The sequence below is a fragment of the Strigops habroptila genome, chromosome 9 (assembly GCF_004027225.2).
Source record: "Strigops habroptila isolate Jane chromosome 9, bStrHab1.2.pri, whole genome shotgun sequence".
Classification (NCBI taxonomy): domain Eukaryota; kingdom Metazoa; phylum Chordata; class Aves; order Psittaciformes; family Psittacidae; genus Strigops; species Strigops habroptila.
Genome location: NC_044285.2, coordinates 481,001 through 497,837, shown reverse-complemented (window position 1 = coordinate 497,837; position 16,837 = coordinate 481,001). Strand labels below are relative to the sequence as shown.

The 16,837-nt window shown below is 59.3% G+C and overlaps 1 protein-coding gene across 2 annotated transcripts in view; it reads right to left on the bottom strand.

Moving 5' to 3' along the window:
* The window catches only part of RASGRF1 (Ras protein specific guanine nucleotide releasing factor 1), a 29,333-nt gene extending 12,710 nt beyond the window's left edge, over positions 1 to 16,623 (bottom strand). For both annotated transcript variants that reach the window (XM_030497883.1, XM_030497884.1), the window contains exons 1-9: positions 15,919 to 16,623; positions 6,322 to 6,428; positions 5,242 to 5,389; positions 3,164 to 3,256; positions 2,597 to 2,850; positions 2,189 to 2,268; positions 1,583 to 1,776; positions 1,075 to 1,184; positions 9 to 127 (exon numbers count right to left, since the gene is read on the bottom strand). In XM_030497883.1, the coding sequence (XP_030353743.1) occupies positions 9 to 127; positions 1,075 to 1,184; positions 1,583 to 1,776; positions 2,189 to 2,268; positions 2,597 to 2,850; positions 3,164 to 3,256; positions 5,242 to 5,389; positions 6,322 to 6,428; positions 15,919 to 16,194 (1,381 nt within the window). In that variant the 5' untranslated portion in view covers positions 16,195 to 16,623. The remainder of the gene's footprint in view (positions 1 to 8; positions 128 to 1,074; positions 1,185 to 1,582; positions 1,777 to 2,188; positions 2,269 to 2,596; positions 2,851 to 3,163; positions 3,257 to 5,241; positions 5,390 to 6,321; positions 6,429 to 15,918) is intronic.
* Positions 16,624 to 16,837: the final 214 nt, after the last annotated feature.

Sequence of the window (16,837 nt, the reverse complement as noted above, 5' to 3'; positions counted from 1 at the left end):
ACTCGCACCTTGCCTCACGAAGGTCTGGCTGGTGTCCAGCAGGATCTCGCAGCCCTCGATAATCATCCTCTCGATTGCCAGATTCTTCCGGATATTTTCTGTCTCACTCACCTCATCGTGCATTATCCTGAAGGAAGGAGAAGAGGAAATTGGAGCTGGGATGAGATCCACACGATTTCCCAGCGGATCCCTGAGGGGCTGCAGTAAGTAAGACCAGAACCAGAGGAAATCAAGAGAATAAGATCTGTATCTACACAATGGACCTGGAGCTCAGGGGGTGACCTACACCAGCCTGGATGGTACCCCCACATTCCTAAGTACTGAAACACGAGTGCTTTCACAAAATTCGGATTTAGGGCAGACAGATCGCCCCATCACAAGCTCCCTCCAACATCCCTGCTCCTTGGGGAGTGGGAAAAGGGATGGATTGCCTCAGGACCAAAGAGGGCCGGTCAGTTTGGTGCTATTGCCACAATACACTGGCACAGGGCACACAGACACTTTGGCCCATGGCCTGCAGAGGGAGGGTGTCCCACCAGCCCCAGGGACGGGCACAAAGGGCAGGGGATGGCACTGGAAGGTCTCAGCCTTCAACATGACAGCGATGGGAGGGCAGGTCCTGGCTCAAACAACACAGGGCCCCTTTGGTGAGCTCCCCACAGCACACAGCACCCTGCACGGGTGGGCAGATCTCCCTGTGCCAGCAGCTCACGAGGGGTTTCATCCTTGCCAGGGACTCTGGACCGAGGACTGAGCTTCTCCTGCACCCACCCCAGCACAGCCCCTCTGCCAGCACCTCCACCAGCATCACCCAGGGCAGCCCAGTCCCATCCCAGACCCTCCCCACACCCTGGGTCAGGGTCTGACTGTCCCAGCCCCTCTTCTGCCCCAGAGGGGCAGCACACACTGTGCCAGCAGCGGCACAGGAGCCCCTCACCAGGCCCAGTCCTCTGGGCACTAAATGGGCCCCAGTCCCACAGCCCTGGTGCCGGGATGGGAAGGGATGGAAAAGGATGGGTAGGAATGGGAAGGGACAGGAAGCGATGGGCAGGGAAGGGCAGCAGTGGGTCTGACCTGGACAGCTCTTCCAGCTTGGACTTGGCGTAATCCAGGCTGTTCCTCTCCACGTGCTCGTGTGGGGTGTGAGCCAGCAGCTCGTGCAGCGTCAGGATGTACCTGGGGATCTGCAGCACAATAGACCAGAGCAGGGCATCAGCCACGGGATGGAGGGGGCACAGAGGGCTGCGGGCACTGCTCCTGGGGACACTATGGGGGCACCATGACTGGGGACACCGTGTCTCATACACACTGGTTGGGGGGTTAAGAAAAGCTCCTTGTGCTAAAACTTAATGAAGAGAGGGCACAGCGTGGTGTTTGCCCAGGACCCTGCTGTGCCCCATCCGTGTCCCAGAGGTGTGGGATAACCAGGAAGCAGCAGCTTCCCCCAGAGTCCTCCTGCAGCAATGGGGAGCCCAGCAATGGCCTGAGCAGGTCCCAGGAGCAGCGTGGGACCACAAAGGTCCAGCCCCAGGATCTCTTTGGGCTTTGCTGTGGTGGCACCCCTGGGGCTGATCCTGGTCACCTGGAACATGGGGTAGGTGAGGAAGGTCTCCAGGGTCCTCTCCTCGCAGTCGGGCTTGGCCTCGTAGTGCTTGAGCAGCTTGTCGAAGTCGCGGTTCTGCTTGCAGTGCGCCAGGATCTGCAGGCTGTACTGGTGGTTCCTCACGAACTCCTGGTAGATGTTCAGCATGGGCAGCAGGATGTCGAACAGGTCGGCTGCGAGCAGAGGGGCGGTGAGTGAGCGGCTCCAGCACGTGTCCGAGGTCCCAGCACAGCCCCTCTTGCTGCTTATGCAAGGCCCAATCTGCCCAGTTTGGGTTCCAAAGACCCTCTGTAGCACCAGCTGAGGGTCTAATCGGACACAGTGATGCTCTTCCTCCTGTGCACGCCCCAGCCCACCCCTTCTACCACCCGGCAGGACCAGGAATTGGGTTTCTCTGGGGCTTTTTGCTCCAGTCCTTGCCTCCATGACCAACATGAACAAGCATCATCAACACGCTTCCCTGCTGCTGCCAGTTATAGCAGAACAAATGCCTGTTCAGCTGCATAAGGAGGAGGAAGAGGAGCGCAGGCTCAGCTCTACCCATGAGTGGGAAGGAAGCAGGATGAGGAGGCAACAGGCACTCACCCAGCACGAGCGTTGGCCAGCTGGAGATCCTTGCCTTGAGGCCCTGGTAGAAGATCTGGTGCAAAAACATGATGGTTTCGCTGGAAGATAAACCAAAGGGTGAAAAGGCAGAAGAAAAGAGCAAAGAGTGAGTAACCAGGGGAAACCACCAGCAAAGAGGGGGCCCCAGGACTGGCTGGGAGGCGGCTGCACATGGCGGGTCCCGCAGGGAATGATGGATGAGGGCAGAGCAGGAGAGGGGGGAACTGAGCAGCCTGGAGCTCCCTTCGGAAGTGAACCCAAAATGCAGGACAGCCCCGACTCCCTTCCTGCAGGGCAATGAGCGCCCCAACACCCATTCCCAGGGAAAGGCAGTGGATGCCAACGCCTGCCCACCGGGATGCCGGGATCTGCTGGGATGGTCCCTACCTGTTGAGGAATATGCTGCTGACGTCGTCGTGCGTGATGGGAGGCTTCTTGGAGCTGGCGGCCATGCGCAGCGGCCGCAGGAAGTTGTTGACCAGGATGTGGAGCTGCTGCACGTACTCGGCCTCCGCCTCCAGCATGCTGAACACCACCTGGTTCCTCTTGCGCATGCTGTCGGCGTGGGGCGACCTGATGTAGTCCTGGATGATGGTTTTCCACTTCCTGCGGCACAGCCAGCCCCGCAGGAAGCTCTGCACCTGCACACGGAGCAGCGGCAGTGTCAGAGGCAGGGCACGGAGCGGGGCAGGCATCCCACGCTCCGTGTGTGCCGCAGGATTCCCTGACTCCGGAATGAGGTGTGCACTGTTACTGGTGTTACTGGTGCTGCTCCGAACCAGTGACCGGTTGGGAAACCAACAATAAGTCATTTACATGTGCTCATTGCAGACACTGTCCTCTTTTCCCTTTTACAGAGGCACATGGAAAGACTCCTCGGAGGCTGCCCCATCCCTAGCTCCCCCAGCCCCACATGGAGCACATCTCCCACACCACCACAACACCAGGACCCACCTTCTTGATCTTCTTGATGTCGCTGTCGTCATCGCTGGGTGCGCTGCTCTGGCCAGCCTGGATGCGCTCGTGGTCCTTGAGCAGGGAGGCGATCTGCAGGCACAGGGTGGGTGTGAGCGACAGAGCCAGGCACATCCCAGGGCATCCCGGCACATCCCGGGAGCCGAGGACAAGCCCTGCACCCACACAGTGCCTCCAGTGTCACCACATACATAGAGACACGCTACATGGATTTGGTCTTAGTGGGAGATGGGTAAAGGAAGCAGAGAACAAAACATGCAGAGCTGCCAGGGTGCCACCGACCCCCCGGCACCCCCCAAACACATCACAGAGCAAAGCACAAGTTGGAGAGAAAACAGCAGAAAAATCTCCAGTCATTTGCACCCTAAAGCTTGCAGACGGACACAGACCCCGTCCCTGCAGTACCCTGCAATACGCCAGCTCCAGGCACATCTTGGCCGGGAGCCATGGAACGAGTTTGTTGGTGCCATGGCTTTATTTTGGCTTATTTTTTTAAGCTGAGTGAGCAGAATTTGCACATGAAAGTAGAAGCACATTATTTGATCTCTGCTTCAAAGCATGTGGAAGGCAAAAAAAAACCCAAACCAATGCAAGGTAAAATCAAACACACCCGGACACAGGGAATGGGACTGGCTGCAGCTCCGATCCCAACCCCTAAGTGAATTGCAGGGATCACAACACATCTCCCAGCTCTGAAAGCTCATCAGGATGCTCAGCATCAGCGCTGCTCACCCTGACTTGGAGCCAGGACTGGACCTGGGGAGCTCCTGGGGGTCCCTGGAGAGCCCCCCATGGAGTGGGTGCAGCCACAGTGGTTTTGGGGCTGATCCGGTTCTGCTGGAGAGCACGACTTCAGTGGTGCCAAAACCGCTCCTGGGAAAGGTTTGTGGCTCTCCGGTCCCCCCGGATTCAAAGCAGCCATCAGTGTACCCCGACTCATGGCCAGTGATTGCTAAGAACCTCTGCTTATTAACTCCAAAATCCCAAATTTAAGGAAGAGATCACCCTGAGGATGTGCCAAACCACTCCTGTGCTCAGTGCCAAACCACTCCTGTGCTCAGTGCCATGCTGCTGCCTCCTTCGTGGCAGTTTGGAGGCTTTCACTGGATCAGGCTTGGAGTCTCAGCCCCGCTCCCAGCTGTTTCTGCCACCAAAACACTGCCCGACCCCTGCCAGGGCTGCCCCACGCTCACCAGCCCCCTTGCCTGCTGCACCTCGCACCAGCGCCCATCAGCACCCACCAGCACAACGACAGGGTACCCAGGGCTGGCTGCAGCCCTGCAGCAGCAGCACGGGCATTCCCACACCTCCGAGCATCCCCATCCAGGCATATTAGAGACAGGAGCTTCCCACTGGCACTGGCTGCTGGGTTATTTTTGCATTGTGGTGCTTTGTCAGTCATAACCCGCGTCCTGTCACCGTTACTACGACCCAACACCACAAACTGCTGTGAGAGCTTCTGGGATAAGCTACAGGCAACAGGTTTTATGGGCTGCTCCCTTTGAACCGCTTACTGAAGTGCCTGTTTTGTTTGTAGCAACGCGCACAGTCATCCCCTTGGGTTATGCAGCTTGCTGCTGGCACAGGTTCCCTCCCAAGGCCACAGACACCTCTTCGCTTTTCAGTTACTCCTCTAGCTTTGCACTGCCCAGCTGGTGTTACTACCAAGCACACAGAGAGGGTCGAATCGAGGTATCCAGGATGAAAATAAGGATGGTGAAATGGTAAGATAAGGAGTGACCACCCCAATGCCTCCTCCTGAACCCAAGGACCAGCTCCCCAGCCTGTTTCCCAGTGCTCATCACTGGAGTGAACCGTTCCCTGCCACAGCAGCATCCCAGGGCTGGCAACCACACAGAGCCCCGCACATGCACCATGCCAGGGCAGCCGCTCGCTGCACGGCTCCTGCAAGATAAACCCCAACAAGGGCATCCCTGGCCCCTCTCTGCAGGAGAAGCCCCAGCCTGGTGGCATTAGAGCCAGAGTCACTGCGCCAGCGCGATGCCACCGCCTGCGGCCACCCCGGGGAGCGGCTGCGGCGACGCCGGGCTCATCACCTCGGCCTTCAGGCGCTCGATCTCGATCTCCCCGTCCTCGATCTGCTGGCGGAGTTGCTTGGCAACGGTCTTCTCTGTTTCCACAATCTGCAGGAGATGGAGGTACTTCTGCATCAGTGCCTCATGCTCCGTCGCCAGGGTCCTGTAGCTGCGGGCAGACACAGCCATGAGCATCCCTCCTCCTGCCACCCCCGGCACATGCATACAGAACTGGGGGTCTGCACGCACAGAACTGGGGGTCTATGGGCTGTGGTTTGCTGCCGGGTTGGTTTCTCCTTCCTGGCTGTCTAACACTGCCCTGACCCCTCCAGCTCCAGGGACACACAGGGTGAATGAACCAGAGCCAGGTCTTGCAGCCTGGGGTGCTGGTACCCAGAACTGAGCGGTCCAAGAGGACTCGGGTTCCCCCCAAGAGTGCGAACAGTAAAAACAACACAAGTTTAAGGAAATGGTAGGAGACAAAAAAACACCGACCCAACACCTATGGCCAGGGCTCTCATCACCACGTCACACAAGTTTAACAAAAAGGACACTTGTGGCACAAGCTCTTGTGAACACCAGCTCTGGTGAAGGTGCTGAACCAGATGATGTTTCTCTACCTCCTGCATTCAGCACTCATCTGCCCCCCACCACCCGCTGCCAGCCCAAACCTTCCTTCAATGCACATGCAGCTGCACCGGGATGGCTCCTGATGCTCTCCTGGCTGAGTGGTCTGCGTTAGCAATCTCACGGCACAGGACCTTGGAAAAAACTCTTCCTGACCATTTTTACTACTCCAGATGAAACCCTTCCCGATGGTCTTTGAACCTGGTGGTGCATTGGGCATCCTTCCAGCACTGGGCTGGGACAGTCTGCTGGGATGGGATGGGGACAGGGCTGGGCAAGCATGGGGATGGGGGATGTGTAAATGAAGCCTCCTGCTTGGCACAAGGGTCTCTGACATGAGGCTGGAGGCCAAAAGCTCTGCTCTACTTGCCCACAGTGCCCAGCTCAGTGGCTCCCTGCCTGCAGCCTGCCCACAGCTCCCCACAGCTTCGCCTTCGACACCCCATTCCCCGTGTGTGCTGCTGCTGGTGATACCTGGCATGAGCTATGGCTGCAACCCACTCGTCACAGTCTTTGGCATCCTCCGTCCGCAGCTCCAGCGTCTTCTGGTTCTCGTGGTTGAAGTTAACGGTGAAGTAATGCTGCAGAGCAAACACAGGGTGAGGTTACCGCACAGGGGCCACTGGAAAAGCACTTTGTGATCCACCACAGGGGCTCAATTTGAAAAACAAACACGTTGAAGCACCAGGAGCACGGCCGAGATGTGCTGCCCTCGGGGTAAAAGCTGCTGCATGCATCAAGGCAGTGCCAGCGGACTGAGAGATGCTCCAGGGGGAAATCCCATCGGGCAAGTACTGGGATAAACCTAAACCCACCAATGTCCCGCAGGCTGCAACTGCCACGGGGACAACCCTCACCCAGGGAAAGGGGCAGATGAGCTGAACCCAGGCTGCTGCACCCTTGGGCACCGAAGCTGGTGCCTGGGGCTGACGCTGGTGCCCAGGCTGGCCCCGCTGCAGCCAGGAGGCTCTCACAGGCACAGGAGGACCCGGCACGGGCTATATTTATCCTCCGCTGACATTTGCAGTGTCTGCTCGTGGTGTGCGGCGGCAGCCCGGGCTGGCTGTGCTGCTCCTGCGCTGCTGCGGTCTCCTTGGAAACAGGGACCACGCTGCAACGCCGGATGCTGCCCGGAATAACTGGGCTCAAACGGAACCCACGAGAAAAGAGCTCATCCTGGCATTAGCTGCTCCTCTGTTGGGTTAATGAGAGACCTGAGTTAACGGGTATGTTGCAGAAGGAGCCCCCAGCTGAGTCCAACCTGCAGCACCCCTGTGACCGCAGACCCCAATGCGCCATGAGAACACAGACGGGCACCACAATGCAGGTAGGAGCTCACGTGCCAACCAGCCTCACTACCGGCGGTAGGCAGGGGCGGGCAGTGGGTGCTGCACCAGGGCAAGGCTGGGACCCATCCAGCCCATTTGCCACCCCTGTGCTGAACAGCAGGGTACAGCTCACCACACTGCCCCAAAGCAGGGCTACATCTCCCATTCCTACCCCTCAAGCTGTCCCTGCCCTCCCTGGGAATCTTCACTCCCTTCCCATTCCCAATCAGGCCCAGGGATGTTAAGGAGAAGGATCTCCAGATGGAGATAGGAGGCTTCGAGTGAAACCAGGATGCAGCTGATCACAGCAGCATGGACAGACGGGCACGCATAGAATCATAGAACCACAGACTGGTTTGGGTTGGAAGGGACCATAAAGCTCATCCAGTTCCAACCCCTGCCAGCTCACCTCTGCCCATGGGCACGGCTGGACATACAGCAGCTCCTCAGCTTTTCACTTCTCATCCACCTTCTTCTCCCTCCCACCCTCAAAGGGATTTATTGGCAAAGAGACATCTCTGACAGAAAATTCACCAGGAACGTTTTGGTCTCTGAAGCCGTGTGGTAGTTACACACCTCTCCTACATCCCTTCCCTTGCAAACAGCACCAGAAAGAGCTCATTGCATTGGCAAGACTGGAAATCCTCCCCCTTAAACACCAACTCAGGAACAGCACCCACCATGCCAGGGCATTCCAAGCACCTGCTCCCAGCCCTGGTGTCCTGGCCACAGGGATGAGAGGGGTGGGAAAGGCCCTTCCCAGCCCCGGTGCCTGCGTGAGCTCCAGTGGCACAGGGACAAACCACGCTGACACCCACAGCCAGCACTTGGCAGAGTCCCCGAGGGATCTGAAACACGAGGAGATGCCTCCAGGGCTCCCCAAACCCGGTCCTGGGGAAGGGGATGGACAGAGAGCCCTGGGCGGCCCTTCCCAGGCCCACTGGGGTCAGTGCAGCCCCTGAGTGTGCTCCCATGGGCGAGCGCATGTACCCAGAGCCCTGCACCCGTGGGCTTAGAGAGCCTGATCCTCAGCTCTGGGGCTCGCTGGGGTGGCAGAGCCCGCAGCAGGGGCCAGGACAGGGACAGGGACCCTCACTGCCTCTCCCCTGCTCTGCCCACTTGCGGCACCTCCTGACACACCAGCACAAAACGGTTTGGTCAGACGCCTCCTGTCTTATCCAACTCAAACCAGAAACTCCAGGTTCAGCAAATGGCCATTTCAAGGCTGCCAGCAGTAGAGCTAGACAATGTGGGGACAGAAGTGTCCCACCACAGCCAAAAGTGTCTGACCAGGACGGTTCAGCTCCACATGGAATGAACAGCCAGGTCCCGGGAGCTCCCGCGTCACGGATTCATCCCCACACGGTGCCCGGGAAGTGCAGCACGCTCAGAAGGAGGAAGTTATATTATATTTGAATAATAAAACTCCCACCACCTTTTATTTCCACTTAAATTACAATCCTTCCCTGCTATCACGGTGACACATCCAACGTGACATCCATCCGGGAGCGCTTCCAGCAGCGCTGGGGCTGAGGCTGGGCAGCAGGATCAGCCCCTGCCACCAGCATCATTCCATAGCCAGCTTCCCGGGGCAGGCTGTGCTGCCGGGCACCTGGAGCAGAGCAAGAACTACCCACAGCTCCATCTGCTGCTTCCCACAGCCAATATTTGCTCCTTTGAAGACCTCATTAACTCACAACCATGGAGGCACCGATGGCCCTTCCCCAAACCACCTCTCACTCTGCTTCCCTGCAAGCCGGGCAGACGCAATTCCTTAATCAGTCCCTCTCTAGGGGGCATATTCCAGCATCCCCCATGTCCATGGTGCCTACAAGAAACCTGGAGAGGGGCTTTGGACAAGGGCCTGTAGGGACAGGACAAGGGGAATGGCTTTAACCTGCCAGAGGGGAGATTGAGATGAGCTCTGAGGCAGAAGCTCTTCCCTGTGAGGGTGCTGAGGCGCTGGCACAGGGTGCCCAGAGAAGCTGTGGCTGCCCCATCCCTGGCAGTGTTCAAGGCCAGGTTGGACACAGGGGCTTGGAGCAACCTGCTCTAGTGGAAGGTGTCCCTGCCCGGGGCAGGGGGTTGGAGCTGGATGAGCTTTAAGGTCCCTTCCAACACAAATCATTCCATAATTCCATGATTCTGAGCATCTGCTGTGGGATGCGTGGCCCCACGGACCCCAGTGCTGTAGCCCTGCCACCAGTGTCCAGCTTTTCCTGGCCCTGCCTGTGGGTACCAGGGGCTCTGCTCCAGGGTCATCCATCCAGGAGGGACCTGCCCCATCCCGGCCCCCTGATCCCGCTCCTAGCCCCACTCCCGCTGTCACTTCTCCTGCAGAAGATCCCCAGCCCCACTCGGCTATTTTTACTGAGAGGCGAGTACAATAGCAAGATGCTGCTCAGGAGCTATTTCTGCTTCCAGAACCTCCACAAACGACTTTGAATTAATGAAGGAGACTTCCCGGGTGATTAATGTGCAGGGACTATCTCCCAGAAATGTCCTCCCACATGTCTGATGTCCCTGGCGGGGCTGGCACAGCGATGCTCTGCCCTCCTGCCATGCCCAGGAACCAAAACCTCCTGCATGTGCACCCCCAGAGGAGGGTCCCTGTGCCCCGGGCATGGGTCCCTGTGTGCTGCAGGACATGAGTCCCACTGTCCCCAAGTGCAGGTCCCTGCACGCCACAAGATGAGCTCTGCCCGCTCCTGTGCCCATGTCCCTGTGACACCCATTCCCACCCACTGTGGCTGGATGCTCAGGCGCCTCCATCCTCCACATTCCCATAAAAGCCAATGGGATGCAATAGCGCGTTTGCCACTGAGCTGTGTGGGTTCCCACGCTGGGGTCTGGCTGGGACACAAGTCCAAGATCCCATGATCTTGGAAAGACACAAGATCCCCGTGTCCCACAAGGAGCCACATGGCATTTCTGCCCGGATGTTTAAGGGCCACTGGTGAGCTTCACATCTGCAGGAGCCGGGCTCCCCACTGCACTCACAGCACAGAGCACGCCAGTGGCTGCACCAGCACCCCCCCGTTGTGTTGGACATGGTGGGTGCTCCTCCTGCAGCCACACCGACAGTGCTCGACTCGGGTGAGAGCAGGGGGATCAGGACTAACCCCCAGCAATGACACCCGTCACCCTCACCTGCATAAAGCAGCTTTGTTGGGCCATCACAGGGGCCTTTCCACCCCATGGGAGATGCCCCCACCACCCCTCTGCAACGGGGATCCCCCTGCTGCACGGGGGACCCACAGCTCCACCACCCGTGGCAGGAAGGCACCAGCCGCCTGCTCGCAGAGCTGACGGTTATTGCAGCTGACATAAAGGGCAAAGGAGGAGACTTCTCCTGCTCTGGATGGATGAATCTAAACATCCACAGCCAGCAATGGCAGCTTTTAACTTCCCTGACCTACATACCATGTGCTTTGGGAAGACAGGACCTGGGACTCAGAGGAGGAGGTGGTGGTTGGGCAGCTCATTTGCTTGCTGATGGTAAGAAATAAATCCCAGGGGCTGCAATTCCTTTCCTCTGCTTCAGGACGGACCGTGAGGATGCTCATGCACAGATAGCAGAGCTGAGATGAACCATGTCAGGTGGGCTTTGAAACCCCACGCTCAGGAGTGGGGCAAAGAGCAGGCAGGGACCCTCTGCTCCGGGGGCTTCACCCGTGTGAACGCCACCCTCAGTCTTGGGCAGAAACACGTGTAAAAACAAGCATCCATTCTTCCTCTCTCTGGCACATCACCCAGCAATGCTGGCAGACGGGCACACAGGCATCACTACCACGCAGGCATCGCCGTTACCACGCAGGCATCACCAGTACCACGCAGGCATTGCTGTTACCGCGCAGACATCGCCGTTACCACGCAGGCATCACCAGTACCACGCAGGCATTGCCGTTACCGTGCAGACATCGCTGTTACCACGCAGGCATCACCAGTACCACGCAGGCATTGCCGTTACCGTGCAGACATCGCCGTTACCACGCAGGCATCACCAGTACCACACAGGCATCACCAGTACCACACAGGCATCACTGTTACCACGTAGGCAGCACAAATACCAAGCAGGCATCACTGTTACCACGCAGGCATCACTAGTATCACACAGGCATCACTGGTACCACGCAGGCATCACCTGTACCACACATGCATGTACCAGCACCATGAGCAGCCCCAAACCTGCTCACAGCTTGGAAATGGAACTCTGGCATCACTCTATAGCGTAATTAATAAAGATACCAGTGTTATATCAAAGTCCTGACCCTGGACATTCATAGCCTGGCCAGACTCACATGCGAATACTCCTCTAATGACTCTGCACCTTCGTGTTTGCAACAGATCTGCAAAACGTATATGTGCAGCTGAGAAAAGGAATCAGGGGCTGCTGAGTTATTGGGGAGGTTCTTTCCTTCCTCCTCCTGCTTCTTTAACAGAGTTCATGACTCTGTTGGGTGAGAACGTGTGACAAAAGGGGACAGACTGGCATCACATTTAAACACAAAAGTCAGCAGGATAACCTGTGAGTTAGTGAAGAGTTGAGGTTTAGGATCACAAATTGTGATTTAGGATCAAAAAGCTCAGATCACATGTTCAGGTGTCTGTGCTGCTGGCACAAGGGCTGAGCTCCTGCCATCTGCAGCTCATCACACAGAGCCTGGCTGCAGCTTCCCGAGTCTAGGAAAACTGCTGTAATTTAGACTTTATAGAAATCCACTGGGACAAGCCACCGGGGAAAGCCAATGGGACAGGCTAACGGGCCGGCTGTCATGGCAAAGACCTGGGTGAGCAAATCAAGGTGAGTTAAGCTGATGGGAAGAGCCAAACATCTTGAGAAGGCCACGTTATCCCAAAATCACCGTTTGGATTTATATGACAGATCTGGGGGAGTTTTTCATCCTAGACAAAGCCCGTTCCCGCAGAGGTGACGTGTCCTGTGCTCAGGCCCGGCTGCAATCACTTCACTGCCATCGGTCACACAGATTATAGAATTCCAGAACCCCAGCCTGGTTTGGGTTGGAAGGGACCTTAAAGCTTATCCAGTTCCAGCCCTTCCCGCCTGCCTCAATTCAGGACCATTTCAGAGCCGCTTGTGGGTCCCCTGCCACTGCTCCCCCTTGTCTACAGCCCAACCTGGGCCCAGATAACCCTGCACAGCTGGGGTTCACAGAGGTGCCCAGGAGGGGACCCCGGCATCTGCGGCTCCCTGCGGCACCCAAGCATCCCCAGCTCTGCCTCCATCCCGCTCTTCCAGCGCCTCAGGGATGGTGCCATGGGACAGGGTGTCCTTGGTGACGTGCTTTGTCTCAGCACCCACTGCACTTTGTGCTGCTGATGCTGAGACGTGTCTTTCTTGTGCCCTGCTCAGCTGTGCAGGGAAACGAGCCCCGCTTCAGGGAGGTGGAAGAGAAACTTTCCCGACGCGCCAGTGGGAACCATTTCCACAAACCTTCTCCCATTCCATTGGGAAACCGTGCCCACACACACCCACCAACCGACCACCCATCCTCAGCTTTGCACCAGGTACAAAACGCTCCCTGGGTTCACACAGACAAACATGAACCCATCCCTGGCACCCGCTTCAGAGATGGGGCAGAAAATCTGCAGCTCCAGGCTGTGTGTTCCCGGGAGCAGCCCAGGCTGGGGGGGAAGGACTCAGCTCCAAAGAGCTCCCGAGCCTCAAGTCAAGGGATGTGTTCAGTGCCACCACTTGACTCAGCAGCGTGTTGGCTCTGGCCTGAGACACGGAGGGTGGCTGGTCAAGAACAGCTCACGGCAGCGGGGTGCGGATCTGCAAATGCGACTCAAGGCTGGATCCACGGAGCAAACCCGGCTGTGATTCCCACTGCCTGGCTCAGGGGCGATGGAGAGCCCTCACCCAGCACGGGGGCCTTCCCGGTCCTGGGCCTTGAGGTCAGGGATGGATCAGCTCCGCATCTGCTTAGCTCCTCTGATGGGATCCCACTTTGGCTGTGCCCCACCACATGCAATCCCACCCGATGTCCTGCCCACCCTCCCGGCAGCGCAGCACGGACACGGGGGGGCTCCATGGCCCGTTGCCACCATGACGCAGGAGATGTGACATTGTGGAAACCACCACAGCATCCTCACAGCAAAAGAAAGGGGAGGGTTTGCACCCCCATTGCCCAGCACCGCCGGGCACTCACCCATTGCACCACCAGCACCACCGACATCCCGCACCGAGTGGGGCGGCAGGGGCAGACCCTTCCTCCAGCCACAGCCAGGCCGGAGCCCACTCATCCATAAACCACCCTCCAAACCAAACTGCTTCAAAGAAAACACCATTTGTGGGAAAAGGTAACAAAACCAGGAGAGAAAGTTCCCAGAGGTGACCGGATCCCCTCCCGTGCTTCAGTTTTCCAAACAACTTTGCTCCTTCTTTCTCCCATGACCCATATGCTAAAAACACACTGCATTCCCAGGAAAAAAAACCCACAACTTGTGGGTTTAAAAGGAGGGGGTTTTGTGAGACCCATCTTTTAAATAGTGTCCTATGTAGAGAACTGGGAACCTTTCAGGCTTCACTCCCATGAAGGAATCTAAACCTGGAGCTACTCTGCTGCAGGGAATTCTGTCCCCAAAGCTGCAGTTGTGACTGTCCAAAGAGACAAACACCCTCCACAACAATTAATGGTGATCATGGGCAGTGCTAGAAATTTCCTCAGCACCTGAAAGGGGCTGCACAGGGCTCGGCACCAGCCGGGCTGGAAGGAGCCTTGCTGGGGTGCAGAACTCGGGCACCTTCCCCTCGGATCCCTGCCGGCTCTGCACACTTCTGCCCAGACCCTGCTGCGGATCTGCACCATCAACATTCTGCTGCTTATCTCACCCGTAGGTCATTAATTAGCCTGCAGAGCAGCGGGCACCAGTGCCAAGACTTCCCCTCACATCTGTCCTAAGGAATTATAGGGAATTATGAGCCAGACACTGAACCTCGGTGAATGGGCGCAGACCAGTGGCCTGGTACACATTTGATGTGGCCGGATCTCACTGCACCATGGCCCCAGCCCCTCGTCTACGCTGGCAATAAATCTTCCAGGTGAATTTTGAACTGGAAAGGGGCTGTGGCATCCTCCCATTGTGTTTACCTGCTGGAAAATCCCTCCCGCACAAACACCAGGAGTCAGAACATGGTGAAGGATTTAAACCTGGGCAGGAGGCTGGGTTTAAACCTGGCCAGCAAGCTGGACTGAAGCCTAACCAGGAACATGCAGGAACATCTATTCCACTGCTACCTAAAGGGACGTGGCTGGGAAAACAAGGCAGCAGTGTGTCCCCCTTGCAGCTGCAGCCAATGCACCAGAGGCTGCTCCGAAGCCAGAGGAGGCAGAGCCCTTGCATAAAACCCACACTATTTCGATCTGAACAGGGAAATATTCCCGTGCTCCCAGCCAGGAGCAAGGAACTGTGTCACGGAGCAATGGTACTGCATCCCTGGCTCTTGTGGCAGGGATTTTTGGGGCACTAAGCAGGCCATGATTAACTAAAGGTTAATAAGGGGCTCATGTCCCTCGGGTGCCCCTCACTCAGGGGGTGCCGTGGGGCTTGTCCCGCAGTCACGCTCCCAACACTTCCCAGGAGCCAGCTGAGGCAGAAATTATGCAAGCCCTGCAGAGCCGGACCCGCTCGGAGCATCCCACAACCCCCAGCCCCGGAGAACCACCCCCGCTCCTGCTCGCCAGGGCTTCCCGGTGCCCCCTGCGCCACCAGCACCGTGCTCAAGGGGTGAACCCAACCGCAGCGGCTCCTGACCGCGTTCCTGAGGCTGGAGGGGGTTTTGGAAGCTCTGGCAGCGCTGGGCAGGATCTGCACCCCGGTTGGAAGCCAGCCCTTCCTCCCCCGTACCCAGCACCAGCACCATCCCTGCCTGCCAGCTCAGGCGCAACCATCACCCACCAAACAAGCTGCCCCATCGCACTCCATGCTCGGTGCCACACTGGCCACCCGGGGATGGCACAATCAGGGCACAGGAACCCACCCGCGGGTCCATCCGGTGCTGCGGCCACGGGGGACCGGGATTCTCCCGGGGCCTCGCAGCGGCTTCGCTGTTTTAGTGGGTTCCACCTGCAGATGTTAACATCTGGCACCAAGCACCAGCCCTACGTGGGGTAGTGGGGGCCCACGGAAGGGGATGTGCTGTGCTTCCAGTGGGTCTGCGGCGGGAGCACAAACCGCACACGTGGGGAGCAGGAACGGCGTGAAACCCGCACCCAGCCCCGCACACCATCACCCGCACTGCCAGCGCGGGGCCGGTTCACCCCAGCACCCTGGTAAACCCGGGGGAGGTCATACGGCAGCTGCGCCGGGGAAACGCACCGGGGAAGCGTCGGGGCCGCCGCACACGGAGCCCCGAACGGGCCTCGGACACGCGTGGGGCTGCGCCAAGTGCGAACCGGGGCCGCCAGGGGGCACCCCGCGCCGCAGCCCCGCCGCAATTACAGGCGGTTAATTTGCCACGGGAGGGGTACGGGGGGAAAGATGGGGGGGGGGGAGCCTCCGGTCAGAGCCAGACACCCCCACAGAGAACCCCCCCCGCTGCCCCAGGGTGCGCTGCAGAGCGGCACTGCACCCCGCCGAGCATCCCCCATCCCCGGTACGGACCAGCCGCATCCCCTGCCCCGGGCAGCCCCGGGGGACGCGGCGGGGACCCTCCGGGGCACCATCCCCAGGCGGTGCGGGGTGGGGTGCGGCGGCCCCGGTCCCCCGCGGTGCCCACCTGCTTCTCCAGGGAGTCCTTGGCCGAGAGGGAGGGCTTGGGGGAGGGTGCCCGGTCGCAGACGCAGCCCTCGAGCAGGTAAAGCCCCGAGGGCCGGGAGCTGGAGTCGGTCTCGAAGTAGAAGAGCATGTTCTGCAGCAGCGCGAACCACTTGGTGTGCCATTTTGTGTTGTCGGAGCTCCGCTTGCTCAGGTAGCCCTTCCTGGCGCCGTCCTTCTTCGCCAGCAGCCCCAGGTAGGTGACGTGCCCGTCATTGAGCCGCATCCCCTTCTGCATCGTGGTGGGCACCGCCGGCTCCTCACATGGTCCCCGCCGGGCGGCCGGCGGGCGGGTCCCTGGCGAGCAGCCGCAGCCCCCGCGCCCGCATCAGCGGCGCCCGCTGCCCTCGGAGAGCCGGCGGCCGCCGCGGCCGCTCATGCCGCGGCCGAGCCCCGCCGCCTGCCCGCGCAGCGCCTCGCCTCCCGCGGCGCCGGGGCAGCGCCGCGTCCCGGAGCCGCGACTCCCGCAGACGGGCGGGTCATGTGACGCCGGAGCCGCCGGCGGCACCGGGAGCCCGTCAGCACCGGGCCGAGCCGAACGGAGCCGAACGGAGCCGAGCCGAGCCGAGCCGAGCCGAGCCGCTCCGCCGCGGGGCTGGCCCTGGCCCTGCCCTGCCGCCGGCTGCGGGGGTGGCCGCGCCGCGCTCCCCGGGGCCGCCGCCCCCGGGCTGCGGGGTGCCGGTACAGCGGGAACCTGCCCCGGGCCGGGGGGACCCGGGCACACGGACACTCAGAGGCAGAGGGACCCCCAGGGCAAGAGGCGCCCCCGGGGCACATGGGACACCCAAGGCAAGAGGGACACTGGGACACATGGGACCCTCAGGGCAGGCATGACCCGAGGCCACAGCGGGAGCCCGGGGCCAAGAGACACCCCCAGACAC